The 16,634-nt window shown below is 48.4% G+C and overlaps 1 protein-coding gene across 2 annotated transcripts; it reads right to left on the bottom strand.

Moving 5' to 3' along the window:
* Positions 1 to 513: 513 nt before the first annotated feature.
* On the bottom strand, positions 514 to 15,347 carry LOC102230281 (A disintegrin and metalloproteinase with thrombospondin motifs 2-like). 2 transcript variants are annotated; one of them, XM_005803573.2, is made up of 25 exons: positions 15,189 to 15,347; positions 13,430 to 13,869; positions 12,731 to 12,890; positions 11,798 to 11,895; positions 11,160 to 11,243; positions 10,873 to 10,956; positions 9,561 to 9,714; positions 9,325 to 9,430; positions 9,091 to 9,234; positions 8,889 to 9,021; positions 8,127 to 8,240; positions 7,814 to 7,959; positions 7,654 to 7,743; positions 7,473 to 7,555; positions 5,553 to 5,686; positions 5,150 to 5,273; positions 4,180 to 4,260; positions 3,945 to 4,108; positions 3,699 to 3,858; positions 3,496 to 3,628; positions 3,199 to 3,409; positions 2,717 to 2,846; positions 2,571 to 2,645; positions 1,938 to 2,265; positions 514 to 1,370 (listed from the first exon to the last, which is right to left on the bottom strand). In XM_005803573.2, exons 1-25 carry the CDS (start codon positions 15,253 to 15,255, stop codon positions 725 to 727), a joined length of 4,089 nt encoding a protein of 1,362 aa, XP_005803630.1. In that variant the 5' UTR covers positions 15,256 to 15,347; the 3' UTR covers positions 514 to 724. The 2 variants fall into 2 exon arrangements, with proteins under 2 accessions (XP_005803630.1, XP_023198010.1); XM_023342242.1 differs by lacking the exons at positions 11,798 to 11,895; positions 15,189 to 15,347 and having other exon boundaries at positions 13,430 to 13,514.
* Between the last annotated feature and the right edge of the window lie 1,287 nt (positions 15,348 to 16,634).

Here is a 16,634-nt window from a genome sequence, read left to right as displayed (position 1 = left end):
CTGGGTATGGTTCTGGTCTGGAAACAGAACCAGAACCAGAACATGCAGATCCTGGAGCAGCAGGATCTGCATGTTCCCTGGTCCTCCTGCCCTGCCTGCTTTAGGCCTTCCCTGCTTCCTGTCTCAGTTGGTGGCTGATTCACTGACTGGCATCAGGTGGTTCTGGAAGCAGGGACCGATTCTGGATCTGCAGCACTTTCCAGAACCTGCAGGTTGGCTCCCGGAGAACCTGCCCGGGAAACACTTACCATGGCAACACCAGGACCTGAGACGGGACAAGAACCTGGTGATTTGGGTTGAAGTCAGCACTTGCTCCAAGGTCAGAGGTCAGAGCGTGAAGCTAAGAGAGCTGACCAAACATCCCGCAGGTTAAAGGTCATAACCCTGAACCAGTCTGGCTGCTAGGAAGGATTGAAGGAGAAAAACTCTTCTCTAGAAACCTTGGCGGACTGTGGGACACTCAGACGGACTGAGGCGATCCAGATGTTGATGAGTCATGATGACATCAGAAGCTGGAAGAGACTTTGCTTTATTAAGACAGGATTAGTTGGTACAAACAGCATGAGTATAAAACCCAACAGAACCGGAGCATTCTGCAGCCCGGTTCTGGTCGTTCATGCCTGATAGAGTAACTTTGCTTTAAGCTCAGAGAAACAAAGATCGAGGAGTTTCTGTCAGTTTCTGTTTCTCATTGACTGATATTATTAAGCCCAACAGAACTGGGTCAGTCCCTCCACCTTGCCCTGGTCTGGTTCTGCTGGGCCAGGAGGTTCCGCCTCGCCCTGGTCCGTTCTTCCAGCCTCAGAAGGTTCTGCAGCTGCCTCTCCTTCAGAAGCTGCTGGATGCGCTGGTTCTGAGTCCGTTCGTGGAAAGGCAGCACTCGGGGAACGAAGAGGTTCTGCTGGTTTCTGGTGGTACCGTCCGCTCCAACCACCCGGTACTGGACCTCATCCACCGAGTTCTTCTCCCTGGAGGCCAGTGCCGGCACAACTGGTGCTGTGGCAGTGTGTTCGGAGGTTCTGATTGGTGGCGCTGTCTGGTTCTGATCAACCGTAACCACGGACACCGGGGCGGTTCTCCTGCTCAGCAGATACTCTGGAGTGGTTCCTATCGGCCGTGCTGTCGTAGTTCCAGCTGTGGAGGTAACCGTGGTAACCATGGTAACCGCAGTAATTGCGGCAGCTGTGGTAGCTGGAAAAACAGCCGTTTTGTCGACGTACGTCTGAAACTCGTAGTCGTAGTCCACATAGACAAAGTCGGTGCTGCTCTTGCTTGTAGGGGTTGGTGTGTTGGTGACATCACTGATTACATCACCAACCGATGAGGTAGACGAGGTCACCGACATCATCATTTCAGTCAACTCCCAGGAACTAGAAGACAAAGGCACAAATTTCACATCAAAATAGGTATGAGCTCTGAAACATTGGCTTCTCTACTCCATGTAGGCGCAAGACATTTGGTAGAAGTAGCTTGGTATTAGCCGTTTGCTATTAGCCATTTTGTATAGCTGTTTGGTATTAGCCATTTTGTATAGCTGTTTGGTATTAGCTGTTTGATATAGACCCCTGGCTGTTAGCCGTTTGGTATTAGCTGTTTGCTAGGGCTAATACCAAACAGTTGTAGTAGTTGCTCTTTGGTATGAATTGTTTGGTATGGTCTTCTGAGTTTGGTCCAATAAATCCTTTGAACGTTTGAAGAAGAAAAATGTGAGGAAAACAAAATAAATAAATAAAAGTTTGCAGCTAAATTGTTGATTCAGCAGATATGTCATGCAATCATAAAGAAGACAACTGATTCATAACAATCAGAACATTCTGGCTCGTTTCGACTAATTTTGAACCAGTTTGATCTGGTTAGACCTGGTCCGACACGGTCTCAGTGGGTTTTACATCAGTGTGTATTTTATGTCTTAAAACTGTATTCATTACTTTACTGACCTGCTGTTGTTTGCTGGGGAGTCAGTGGGACTCTGGCTGCTGGAGTTGCTGGTGTTGGTGAAGTTGCTGGAATTGATGAAGTTGCTGGATTTGGTGAAGTTGCTGGAGTTGGTGAAGTTGCTGGAATTGGTGAAGTTGCTGGAATTGGTGAAGTTGCTGGAGTTAGTGAAGTTGCTGGAGTTGGTGAAGTTATTGAACCCATCAGAGTTGCTGGCGTTCCTCTCGCTGCAGGACTTGCAGCACATCTGTCTGTATCCAGGGATCGAACAGTACCGACTCAGCGCCTCCATCCGGCAGAAGACAGAGCGGTCGCCACGGCAACGCTGCCCTGCAGACACAGAGGGATCAAGAAAGTTCTGGGAGATCTAAGCAGTCCAAGAAGTTCTACAGAACCGCCGGAACCCTCAAAGATTGGGCAATGCTAATGCCAGTCTGACCCAGTGAGACAGACACCAACAACAATAATCGGTTCTGGTCAGAGAGACGACCCCTCTGCTACATAGGCAACGCTCCAAAGGTCCAGTTGGACGTGGCTGATGGTTCTGACCGGTTTAGTTGTTGGCATAAAGAGGACAAACGAGGAGACGTCGGTCTAACGGGTCAGAAGATGGAGACGGATTAGCAGGTTCTTACTGGGAGATGTCTGTGGAGCCGGGAAGCTGGGGTTGGACCTGGACAGCCATAGGATGATGGCATTCTTCGGGTCTCCTGGGAAGGAAACACACCGTCAACGGTTGATTGGCTGCAGCCGAGAGACCTGCTTATTGGTCAAGGCCTACCGTTGCAGGGCGGGGCCTGACAAGGGCGCGCTGCTATTGGCTGCAGATCGCTGCAGTTTCCAGGTGAGCCTTCAGGATTCAAACACGCAACCTGACGGTCCTGAGTCCCGTTTCCACAGGAGGCCGAACACTGTGAACACATTCATGGTAGTTAGACTCTAAACAGACCGCCGGACTTGGACCAGTCACCCGCTGGACCAGAACCAGTGACCCGCTGGCATTCGACTTGTCTGAGGAAACAGGAAGTTAGCAGCTATATGAGCTGTAAGAAGGAAGGCCGAGGGTGCATGAACAACTGTTCCACAGAGAAATGTGAACCTTAGTGAAGGGAAGCATGTAAAAATCCTTAACAACATTCAAATTAAAACCAGAATAAAGGAAGAAACTGGAAGTCTGAAGGAATTTGGTCTCGAGAACAGAAAGGAAGCTTTAAGAGTTTGAGGAGAAACGGGTCAGACGCGGTCCTGTAGCCATGTCCTCACCGCGGTCCAGGGCCCGGTCCTCCAACCAGCGGGGCAGAGGAACCGGTTGCAGGTCTGCTTGGCCTCTGGCCGGTCATCGCCACAGAGCTTGCTGTTCACTGAGCGGCGCTGCTTCCCACTGCTGGACTCCTGCTGGCAGCTCACCCAGCGGCGCTGCCACCCTGTCTGCCCACAGGAGGCGCTGCAGGCCTCCCAGTCCCCAGTCACCCACCTGGTGGAAGAGCCAAATGTTAGCCTGCTGCTGCTGACCAGACGGATTGGTCATGTTGGGTTTCTGTGGTCATCTGCATGAGTTACTGTGGAGATCTGCAGCTCTCGGCATTGCACTTGCGGCTGATGGGTCTGGGCTTGTTGATGTCGGAGCAGTAGACCCTCTCCACCATTTTCCCGTCAGCCTTCCTCCTGCAGCCAAACCGGGTGTACTGCGTCCCTACAACAGACGCTGACCTTTAGTCCCAGGAGGGTCACTGTAGACTGGACACCTGCTGGCCAGGACATACCTCCACCGCATTGCTGGGAACAGTGGGACCACTTCTTCAGGGCCCACTCATAGACCACAGCTTCCTCCTGCACCAGGTTGGACTCAAGAGAGGAGCGGATGTAGTCCTGAATGATGTAGCTGTAAGACACCGTTACCTTGGAGTCCAGGTGAGAACGGACCTGAACAGCAGAGAAAGGAGGAGGTTGGCTCTTCTGGGCCTTTCAGAACCATTGGCAGTATTGCACCGGTCCTTCTTTGGACTGACCATGAGTATGACGCCGTACTTCAGCGGCCCGTCGCTGTGCAGCGCCTCCTGCTCACCAGTCTTGTTGTACTGCCACACCACTCCCTTCTCTATCACCACCCGGCTCTCAGGAATCTCATGTTCATCGTTGAGGAAGAAGTGATCCGTCTCCTGGTTCTTCACGGCTGCAACGTAAAACTAGATCAACTTTGTTCCTGAGTCATTGGCCGACCGAAAGCGTCTTTAGTCCACCTACCCAGGGTGTGAGGGCTCCCCTTAAACTCCTGAATCACCAGATGCCTGGCTCCTTTGGGGATTTCCAGCATCTTCAGGTAACCTACAGTATGGGGCCAATCATCATTCAGACATTCATGAACCTGTTATAACATTACAACCACAGACTCCATCAGCACTCCAAAGGTCTGCTTTGGTTCTGGAGTCCAAGCAGTCAGAACCTGACCATATGAGGAACCTGAAGCCTCAGACTGGTTGGTCCACAACCCGAAGTTTGAAGAATTGAAAACTTTATTTCTAAATTCCAAATTCCTTCAGGATTTAGAAATTCCAAAGTCCTAAACAGTTAAGCTAAAACTAGACAGAAAAACCAAAAGCAGATTAAAAAATGTTTTTAACTGTCCAGAGTGAAGAAAGAAAGACAGGAAAGAAAGTTTTCAGTTTCATCTGAGGAGGTGGTGATGAGAAACTGCTAAATATCATCAGCATAGCTGAGGCAGGAGATATTATTGGTTAGCTGCTTCTAGCTCCTGCTAGCTGCTATTAGCTGCCATTAGCAGTGGTTATCTGTAGCTAACAGCGCTACACAGACTTGTGACACACATTAGCTGAGTAAGTTCAGATGTAACAATCGCTCCCAGTCACTGGTGGGTCTGAGCCTTACCAGAGGCACTAAGGACCCTGGTCCAGTTAGCGACCTCCACTTCCTGTTATTCCTGCCATACGTAGCAGCAACATCTGAGCCATGTCAGCCTGGTTGATTTACTCCATACCAACATGGAAATTCACATTTTATGTTTGTTTCTTTGATGTTTTTTTGTGACATTTCAAACATTAGTTTATAATTTTCATGACAATTGGATGGAACAGCTTGGACAAAGAGAACATAAGACCCGTCAGACTGAAGACCCTGACCCCTGACCTGGTCCCCGGGGTTTCTCTGATGGAGAAGCTGTGGGTGGTCATAATGTTGTGCCTGATCAGTGAGTCACCTAGCTTCCTGGTGCTGCGGGTGAAGTTCCCCTTAACGATCTTACAGGTGGAGTCGTCTCCCCCACAGACTCCGCACTGATCCTCCCGACGGTCCGAGGCGATCTGGCCGTCGCATCCCACATGCTGCGGGGGGGAGGACATGCAACAATGCTGAGCAATGCAACGCTGCTGAGCGACAAGACCTCAGAAAATAGGAACTAATTCTACAATAAAATGATCAAATTGGTCAATTACAGGGAAAACAACAACTGGCTGAAAGAAAATAAAATCCTAATTATTCAGGCTCATCTTGGGTCAAGAGTTTTTATTTCCCTCTTTATTCCTCAGTAAGTTAGAAACAAGAGTCAGGAAAAAACAGATCAAGATGTGAGTCAGGCCTGGAAACTGAAGCACAATAAAGACCTCACACTCTCCTCGGACGCAGACGCTGTAGGCATCGTCGTAGGAACACAGCGTCCCATCATGCACCATTCTGTTCATGGACACCACGGCACCCGTCTCCTTGGACTGACAGTACAGACGGCAGCGCTTGTCCTCTGCACACACACACACACACACACACACAGGCTCAGAGAGATTTAAGGTGGAATATCTGAAGATGATCATAAAAATCTTGCAGACACTAAATTATTCTCAGATGATGAAGAGTTAAAGGGAAGAGAGGCTCAGAGTTTCCTTCCAACAACAGATTCCTGTGTGATGACTTTAACATGTGAGCGCACACCCCCACCACACACACCACACACACACACACACACACACACACATCCATGTACTTCTATACAAACTGAGGACTTTGCATTGACTTCCATTCATTTTACTAACTGTATTTGTGCCTAACCTGGACACTACACAATACTAGTTTAGTCCTTACTAACCCTAACCAGAACTTAATCCACTGCTTACCTTTAAAGCTACCTAAGCTAGAAGCTGCAAGAAAAGTGAGGACCGTGAAAATGTCCTCACTTTCCCCACTGACCTCTATTTGTGGGTGAAAGAGTTCCTCTATATGTGTTATATGCAAGAATGTACTTTGCCACGCACATGTATTTATCGCCACATTAGGATAATTCAGACCTCGCTTTGGTCCGAATAAGTTAAATGTATGGTCATAATTTTAATTTATTAATTAAATTAATGGATTTCATAGATTTTAACTTGTTAAAAATTGTAACGGAATTAATTGTTTTTTGTGGGGGGGTTTGTATACAGAAGTTCTGAGTCAGAACCTTTGTATTTGCACATTTCTGGTTTTAACAACATAATTTTTATTTTATTTTTTAAATTGTTTGCAATAAAAAAGAAAGAATAAAAAACTAAATATCTTTGTTGTTGAGCTCATATTCTAGTTATTCAATAATTTAGCAGCGGTTTAACACTTGAATTGGAAATGTTGCTTATTTAATTAATGTATGATTTTAGATTTAAATGTGAGCAATTAATTACAGACCCTGAAATTAACTCCATTAACATTTTAATCCAGTCCCTTTACTCGGTCATTGGTCCTCAAAGACGCATGAAAATGCCAGAACAAGTCCTGAAGAGTTAGCCTAAACAAGTACAAACACTCATACACACAGGTCTGTCTTTGATATTTGTGAGACCCGTGAATTACAGAGTGCATTCCAGGGACATTAGACTGAAGTTGAACCCAGATCTGGTCCGTCCCACAGCATTACACAACATCCCCACAATGAGAGGAGATTCTACTAAAAAATGAACCCAGAGGTCCTAAAAACACATCTGGCAACAGCAGAGACTGTTTATATCAGCAGCAGCCAGGAACAGCTTAGTTCCTGTTTACTGGCATTATGTTAGCATAGCGGAGTGTCTGTTACTGACAACGTGTTAGCATAGCGGAGTGTCTGTTACTGACAATGTGTTAGCATAGTGGAGTGTCTGTTACTGATATGACATTAGCATAACTTTTGACATGTTGGTACCATAGCAATATGTCCTTTTTTTCTCCCCTCCAGGGGGTCTTTTTTGTGGGCTCTAGTGTCCCTTATATGAAAGTAGGCTGACAGGAAAAGGGGAAGAAGAGGGGAGAAGACATGCGGCAAATATTGCCGGGTAAGGGAATCGAACCTGCGACAGCTGCGCCGAGGACTCAAGGCCTCCAAACGTGGGTCGCGCTATCCCCTATGCCACCACAGCACGCCTCATAGCAATATGTCTTTTACTGGCATCATGTTGGCATGGCAGTGTCTGCTACTAGTATCATGCTAGCATAGCAGTGTGTCTGTTTCTAGCATCATGTTGGCATGACAGTGTCTGCTACTAGCATCATGCTAACTTGTATGTCTGAGTGTGTGTATTTACGGTCAGGATGCTCATATGGGCGCCAATGATGCTTCATTCCTTCATGCTCCAGGAATGGATTCCAGGCTTTACACTGATCCTCCCTGAAACACAACGACACTTCAGATGTTCTGATCCGGTCAGCCTGAGGACAGAACCAGGTTCTAACCCGGTCAGCAGAAGGACATATCCAGGTTTTGACCTGAAGTCGGTGAGGGGGGGGCAGTCCTCCTGGCTGCACAGCTGGAACTCATAGCTGTTCCCGTAGCAGGTGCGCCCTCCATTGGCTGGACTGAGAACAGCGACAGGTAAGTGTGTCTGATTGGTGCAGCTGGTGAGTGAGATCATTGCCGGTCACTCACGGGGGGTTATCACACTGTCTGGTCCGGAACCGGACCCCACCCCCACAGGTCCGGGAGCAGCTGCCGAACGGACTCCAGCGCCCCCAGTTTCCGTGTTGCTTCAGGAGGTTTGGGGTGAGCTTGATGCAGAAGCCTTTGAAGCAGTGCTGCAAAACAGACAGCTGCCTTGGTGACTCATCTGGCTGTGTGGATAAAGACTAGAAATATGTCCTGCAGTGGTACCAACCGGTACCCGGGAGGTACTGGATGGTTTCTCTGCTGCCAACAGAACTTGGCCGCTAAATAAACGCTGACGATGAATTCGTGAACTCACCTTGCCTGGTCCGCACTTGGTCCCATCCAGTGGGGGGCCTTTCTTGGTCTTACAGAAAAATGGGTTGTTGTAGTCGCTGCACCACAGCTGCTTGCAGGGATCAGGGGTCATGTACTGAAGACACAGATCACTCAGAGATCAGGATCTGTGGCTTATATGATCTTGTTGATCAGAAAATAATCAGAAATCTCTCCAGATGTGAAATGAAAACAACCCTGAGCTCCATGAAGAAAAAACCTACAACTGACAGGAAAACACTAGCAGGACTTTAATGAGCTTTCTGAAATTTCCAGTCCAGCTGCTAGCCGGGTCCAGGTGCTGGTCGGGTCCAGATGTAGTGTTTGTTCAGATCTGATAACAGGAAGCATTCCTGGCAGATCGGGTCCAGCAGCTCTGAGCCCGATGAGCTGGACGTTTCTACTGATGACTTTGGTTCTGGTGGTTTTCTCCTCTGAATCGGATCAGGACAGGAAACATTTCAACCAGCATGTCTGCCAGCTCTTCGCCTCTGACAGACAGAGTCTGGGAATGACGGGCTAAAGGGACGATACCACCAGATCGTAGGAGGTTCATTTTCTATTCAGGTTAATATTAATGAATAAGTAGATCATTCTGCTCAGAGGTTTCAGCAGGAACCGACTCAGAGGCAGCTGTAAAGGGTCGCTGCTCAGGTTTGGTGAAAACCTTAGTTTCGGTTGGACTCTGGGTCCGGTTGGATTCTGGATCAGTAAGAACCTTGGATTCGGTTAGACTCTGACTTACGGCAGTACACATGCTGAATCCCGGGCCAAAGTCAAAGCGGCACTGCTGGTCCATGGTGTACTGGAAGCCCGGTAGCTGCGGCTGGGCGGGCCACTCATGGCTGAAGGGGTCGTCACGGAGACAGTCATAGGCGCTGTGGGCAGAGGGAGCGGCTGTCAGTGGAAACCCTCCTGGCGCTGCAGGCACTGCAGCTGCTACTCACTTCAGGTAGCGGTGCAGCTCCCTCCAGCTGCAGCTGGACCAGTGATAGCGGTAGAAGGTGGCCTGGACCCGGGGAGACATGATGCTGCCCAGAGGAACGTCGTCCATGCAGTTGTTCATCTCCCCGTCGTGCTCCATGCCCAGCCTGCACACACACACACACACACCTTAGCTTAGTTATTTATCACTAAACAGATAGTATTATCCTTAGTATGACCATTCTTGTGTGACTCACACGTGGCCTGTCTCATGCGCAGCAACAAAAGCCGAGGAGAATCCGTCTTCTAGAACCAGGACACAGCTCCGGTGCAGCTGGCACATCCCGGTGACCGGAGCATAACCTGCAGCACCGCACAGCACAGGAAGGGGATTATTATTATTATTGTTAGTAGTAGTAGTACTATGGGTAGCTGTAGTACTATAGGTAGCTGTAGTACAGCAGCAGTACCAGAGGTAGTAAAGTAGTGGTACCCTGCATGCCAGTGGGACCGAACTCCTGGCGGGTCAGGTAGATGGTGTGGTCATGCTGCGCCTCCTGGCTCTGCTCCACCTGCTGCAGATACGACCATCCGCATACGTTCTCCAGGCTCTTCTGAGGATTCCCCACTGCAATCAGCTCCTGGGACTGAGGGGCCAAACAAGTCCAGCTTTTAATGGTTTTCTACTTTAAACAGGAGCTATTCTGCCTGAATAGTTCATTGAGGTCAGAGGTTTAATGAGCAATGGGCCGGATCAGAACCTCTACAACTGTGACCCAGCTGGTGTTACATAGAGATCCTAATATCGGGTTTTAAAAGGAACAAGACTGAGCTACATTTGATCAACTTCCTGTTATCAGGACTGACTTCCTATAGCGTGAGCAGACTGATTCCTGTTAGTTGTGGCATGAGCAGAATGACTTCCTGTTGGCAGAGTGACTTCCTGTTAGCATATGGCCTGAGCAGACTGATTCCTGTTAGTTGTGGCATGAGCAGAATGACTTCCTGTTAGCAGAGTGACTTCCTGTTAGCATATGGCCTGAGCAGACTGACTTCCTGTTAGCAGAGTGACTTCCTGTTCGTAGATTGACTTTCTGTTAGCAGACTGACTTCCTGTTAGCATGTGGCCTGAGCAGAATGACTTCCTGTTAGCATGTGGCCTGAGCAGACTGACTTCCTGTTAGCATGTGGCCTCAGAAAACTGACTTTCTGTTAGCATGTGATCTGAACAGACTGACTTTCTGTTAGCAGAGTGACTTTTTGTTGGCATGTGGTCTGAGAAGAGTCACTTCCTGTTAGCATGTTGCCTGAGCAGAGTGACTTCCTGTTAGTAGAGTTACATCCTGTTAGCATGTGGCCTCAGCAAACTGACTTCGTGTTATCATATTGCCTGAGCAGAGAGACTTCCGGTTAGCATGTGGCCTGAACAGACTGACTTCCTGTTAGCATGTGGCCTGAGCAGACTGACTTCTTGTTAGGAGAGTGACTTCCTGTTGGCATTTGATCTGAGAAGAGTAACTTCCTGTTAGCATGTGATCTGAGCAGACTGACTTTCTGTTAGCAGAATGACTTCCTGTTACCAGGTGGCCTGAGCAGAGTGACATCTTGTTGGCATGTGGCCAGAGCAGAGTGACTTCCTGTTAGCATGTTGCCTGATCAGACTGACTTTCTGTTAACTGTGGCTTGAGCAGACTGACTTCCTGTTAGCAGAGTGGCTTCCTATTTGCATGTGCCCTGAGCAGACTGACTTTCTGTTAACTGTGGCCTGAGCAGAGTGACTTCCTGTGGTACGTTGCAGCCTGTACCTTGGTGCCGCTCAGCATGATGATCCTTGCTACCACCACGTTGATGTTGGCCCCCAGAGAGGAATCCTGGTAGATCTCATTGACCTGGAGGAGACGAGCAGAATCTGCATGAGGAGCTTCTGAATGAAACCAAGAGCAGGAAACCTCAGCAGGTCCGGACAGAGCAGAACAACAGACAGAAGGAACCAGAACCCAGAGCAGTCCTTCTGGGTTCTGGTTCATTCATGTAGCGCCGCTCTGCAGCGCCTACAGGGCTGCATGCAAAACTAACAACTGCTTCCACCTACAATGTTCATCAGGGTGAGGAGATACTTCAGGATGTTTTCGCGGCCATGGAAGAGAAGCAGGGAGTAATCCACGGCCAGCAGCACCTGGAGGACGCAGAGGCAGGTAAGCACCAATGAGAGAGCAGGAAACTAAATGCCTCACCCAGAAAACACCGTAAATGTCAAACACAAAATTAATCAACGTAGAAAACATGAGGAAACGTCGAGTCACAAAAAAATAAGGTGAGATGGAGAAGATAACTTTTGACCTTTGAAGGTTAGCAGCAGTGAGCGGTTTTGGTTCTGACCAACCGTTTCTCAGGCGGTTTGTTCTGATGCATCACAGTGAAGACCTTCAGAACCTCATGGTTCTCTTGGTGCTCCAGAACCAGACAGAGGAGGGTCTATGAAACTGTCCAGTCTGTCTTCGCTAGCTGCAGTTCAAGTCTTTGCTGGCTGCTGGACTTCAGGTGTGACACCAGGAAAGATTAAATAATCTGGTGTTTTTTCTGGTGCTCAGGTGACTCATCCTAATCTCTGATTGGCTGAGAAGCAGATGGACTCCTGGGATTTCATCTGCTCAACTGATCAAAGGTGCCAATATTTTGTTCCGACATAAATCTGGAGTTCAGAGGGCAAAGGTCAGAAAGGTCACGTACCTCAATGTGAAACATTTCAGCCATGGTGTCGCGGCGCCGGCGACCTGACCCGTTTGGACCCAGGGTTGGGTTCGGGTTCAGCAGTCCTAGCAGCGGCCCTGCAAGCACAATTCATCCGGTCTGAAGGTCAGGATGTCAGCTCAGCTGATTCAGTGGACCCAAACAACTGATGGTCTTTCCAGAATGGACCAGAACCACAGAGACCTCCAAAAACCTCATCAGAATCCCAGTGGTGGGTCCAGTTCCCACATGGAACCAGTCAGTCCTGTAACGAGTCCCGACCCGGCCAACCGAACAGCAGTGGCTCTCAGTCAGAGTTCAGCTCATTGCCACAGGCTTTAACTACGACATACACTGGAAATAAAAACCAGATGAAGCCAAGAAGCCAAAGGCTGACCTCTGACCTCACACACTGAAGCCAGCAAACCCTGATGTCCATAAACGGTTGCTATGGAGACAAGGCAGAGAAAATCTCTCTATACCTCATAAACCGTCTGAGGAGCAGTTATGAGGCTGCACCAGTACTGACCAGTACAGACCACTGGGAACCACTACAGTCCACTGTGGCAGGAAACCCATTGGGAAGGAAAAATCTTCCTCTGGGTTCTGTGTATTTTTGAGATGTGTTGAAATGTCTTTCACAGCATTTTCTGTTTCAGTGCTTTGCTTGCAGAGTGTCTCTGTATCTCCGAGTGTCTCTGAGTGTCTCTGTGTGTCTCAGAGTGTCTCTGAGCCCAAAGCCAAGTTTCCTGGACCTTTTCCACCGTTTTATTTTCCTTCTTTCAGCTGGAATGAAGGAGGTGGAGGAGCTGTGGCTCGGTTTGTTAGCATTCTAACACTCAGCACAGAATGCAACAATCTGAACTCCTGACCTCCTGATGGTTGCTGTTATCTGAACCAGATCTGGCAGAACAGAACCAGTGCTTGACTCACCTCGCAGGAAGTCATCTGAGGTCTGATTAGCAGCTGATGGTTTCCTGATGATGGCCGAAGAGCGATAAACCACGTGCCTTCGCTCGCCTTCGCCCTCCTCTTCATCGTCTTTCAGCGGTTCGATAAAGAACTCGTCTCCTCCGGTCCGGATCATTCCTGCCTGGAGACACAAGAGCCTGCTGTAACCCGGTTCTGGATCAGTTTACCTGTCTGGGCAGCAACCAGCATTAAACTAAAACCGACTGGATCGGCCCAGTGGATGAACCTGGTACAGTTTACCAGATTTTATCAGAGATAAAATATCATCATGATGAAGACCAAAATGATCAAAGCCAGTCTGGAGGAAAGCTGAAAGTCCTGTTCAAAACACATTTACCTCCTCAGATCCAAAGATTCCTCAGCAGATCACTGAGAAACAGATCTTCAAGGATGTGAAACACTGACTCCTACCAGAACCTAAACCAGGACCAGGACCAGATGTCAAGGAGTCTCCAGATTGTCTCTACCAGTCTCCTTTGCTGAACCAACCCTCTTCTTGTCCTCCGTCACCACCTGATCCTTGCCTCTACTCTTTGTCCCTGTCAGCTCTTCTCAACATCCTGTCCAATATGGCCGCTGTTCCCCCAAAGCATTTCAGCCTCATCTTTCAGGAATCTGGTCCTGAACGTTTTGACCAGTTCGGCTCTGGAAACCACCTACCAGTCCGTCGCAGTTGCTGATGGCCACAGACGTGTCATCCAGGTCTGACACTGTTCCTGTGTAGAAGCAGTCGTCCTCTCTGATTGGCTCAGAGTGCAAGTATCCTGACTCCTCCCACTCCAAGGTGGCAGTGGGAGCGATGAGGCGGGAGTTTGGACGCAGCCGCAGGTGGAGGTGCCGACCAAACACCGTCACGTTGTAGAAGAGCTCCGCCTCTTCCTTGGGACTCCTCCCCCTCCATGAATGGCTGAACGATGATCTCCAAGTGGGCGGGGCCTGTTGTGCCTGGGAGTTGTTGGGCGTGTCCTTATTTGAGGGGGCGTGTCTCTTGCTTCGGTACGGATGGTGGGCAGAGACTGATGCTGAAAGGAGCCGTCCCTCTGAGTCGGTTCTGATTGGACGAATTATGCTGAACTCTGACAGAACCTGATGGAGAGAACCTGGGAGACAGAGAGAAGATATTTAAGATCGGGTCATCATCAGATCAATGTCAGCAGATCAGAAAAATTATTGACCCGGTTAATGTGAAATGGACCCAACTGCATCTTCAGCAGAACCTTCATTAAAAACCTAGAAGTCAGTCATCACTTGCAGCCAGCGAGTTCATCATATGTGACAGGCTACTGGAGCTAAAGTAGGACCAACCAGGACCAACCGGTACCAACCCCTACCAGGACTACGGTCAGACCCAATCAACAGACATTTTGGTCTTCATTACTGGGGACCAGGGACTGGACTGGGTCCATTTGTGTTGGACCAAACCGGTCTCTCTCTGTCCATCTTGTAGCGTCAACAGCAGAGCCATCCAGAACCAGACCGTTGGTTCTGATGTTCTGGTTTCAGGAGAACCCCTCTAGAGCTTTAGCTTGGAAGTTGCTGATTCTGCTTCTTGGGTTCTTCCTGTCGGTTGGTACCGCCTGGTCCGACCGGTGTCCACTGATGGCTCCAAGACTTTAACTGAAGGAAGATGCTTCACTCTGAGGCATATTTCCTAGACTTTCTGTCCAGTTTTGAAACCAGACCAGAAGTCATCTGACCCAGCTCCACCAATCAGAGCAGAGCGAGCGCAGGCAACTGCTTCAGGTGCAACAACATCCTGGTTCTGATTCCGGTTCCTAGAAGTCAGATGGTTCTGATTAAACTCCATCCAGAACCAACCCGTCTGTTTGGAGACAAAATGCAGGTTCTTCTCTTTCCTCCGAGACAATTTTAATCTTTAATTTGGCTCCTTTTGAGTTTACTGTGAATTTAAATCTTTCTTCTCCTGTTTGTCTTTGTCCAGTCGGGTACAGATGGGTCCAGTTGTTTCTCTTCCTGGTTTCTGTCTCCAGGTTGTTTTGATGTTCTGGTTTGGATCCGTTCTGCTTCATTCTGGTGTTTTTCTGAGGGTTGGACCTTGTTTATTTTGGAGAAATGGTTCTGGTTCTGGTTCTGGAGGAACACCAGGATCCCTCTGACTCCTGCAGGTCCCTGCTCTAAGTGCGCTCAGTAGACGTTTTCCCTCCCTGGAACCCCAGACGGATGGATGCATGTGTTCACAGTAGCTGATATGATTTACACATACACACTCTCTTTCTCTCTCTCTCTCACACACACACGCAGGAGGATGTGATGAAACCTGAGCTGCTTCACATTCTCTGAGCGCCTGAAACATAAACTCTGAGCCTTATGGAGGGAGCATGCAGGGGTCAGAGGTCATGGCTGGAGGACTTGTCCACCACAGAAGAAGAAGAAGAAGAAGAGAGGAACCTTAACTCACCTGAGAGGCAGCAGCTGATGTGCAGCAGGAAGACGAGGACCAGCAGTCCAGAACCGGGCCGGTCCATGCTGGAGGGACAGACGGGAGACGGACCGATCCAGACTGACTGAGCGCCGGAGCTCCGGCTCCTTCACTCTGTCATTATCTCCTCCCTCCGCCGCCGCCGTGTGTGTGTGTGTGTGTGTGTGTGTGTGTGTGTGTGTGTGTGTGTGTGTGTGTGTGTGTGTGTGTGTGAAATAATTTGATGTTGTGACTCTGGACCAGCCAGAATTGCTGCAGCTGCTTGGTGTGACTGCGCCCCCTGCTGGACAGCAGCTGCAGTCACACTGGAAAACTCTGGTGTGTTCAACTTGTGCTAAAAGCAGTTAGCCTATCAGAGAAGCTACACTAGCCTAAAATAGCATCTGAATGCTAACAGGTAGCAGCTAATGCTAATGTTAGCATCCATAATCCACAAATAATTAAAGAAACTCTGGAAAGATGAACGGATAGAGAAACCCTTTGCTACAAAAAATTTCTCTGAACCTCAGTGATTCAGCAATTTGAAGAACCTGACTGGAAAATGTTGCTTAATTTGTTGATACTTTATATATAGTTTTTGGCTGAAATGTGGTTAAGTAATTACCGTTGGACCGAACCAACGGGTCCAACGATGACGTCAGAACCGGACGTCATCAGAACCAGGTCCAAAGCTGCTCTGATCTACTGATTGAGACATCAATCAGAGAAAGTCCTCCACCGGAGCTCAGAGCAGGAAAACCTTTTTATACCAACATCCCAGCATCGTGGCGTTTCCATGGAGACGACAGAGGGCCATTTCCATGGCAACGTTCCATGATGGTTCAGACAGGAGTTTCCCTCTATGTTGAATCTAATCAGCTGCTCTGTTGTTCACACGTGTAAAAATCTAAAAAACTTTTTGTTATGAGGAAGTTCTGGATCTGTTCGGATCTTGTATTATATTATATACATCTATAATCCATTCCCTAACATTCTTGTATAATCTGTATAATCTGTGCATATAGCTTCCATATTTATATTTATACACAATATCTATATCTCTTGCTATAACCCCTTATAGTCCATACATACATAGTCTTGTACATCTGTAAATAAATATTTATATCTCGTAGAGCACTTCTGGATAGATGCAAACTACATCTTGTTGCTTGTACTTGTGACAGTGCAATGACAATAAAGTTTAATTCTATTCTATTCTATCCAATCCACTCGGTTCTGATAAAAATGAGGCAGCAGCTGGACAGAAGATAAAGAAATGAGAACGGTCCAGGCCCGGCGGCTTGGGGGATTTGGGAGTCATTTACCGCCCACAGAGTTCAGCTGGTCTCGTTTGCTTTTCCTGACATGTTTACAGACATTTCCCAGCACAAAGCATGGAGAGCCTCCAAGGCATCAGAGGGGTCTTCATATTCAAAGGTATCAGTC

Source organism: Xiphophorus maculatus, chromosome 11 (assembly GCF_002775205.1).
Source record: "Xiphophorus maculatus strain JP 163 A chromosome 11, X_maculatus-5.0-male, whole genome shotgun sequence".
NCBI classification, from domain to species: domain Eukaryota; kingdom Metazoa; phylum Chordata; class Actinopteri; order Cyprinodontiformes; family Poeciliidae; genus Xiphophorus; species Xiphophorus maculatus.
The sequence above is the reverse complement of the archived record's forward strand: the minus strand, read 5'-3'. Positions and strand labels throughout refer to the sequence as shown.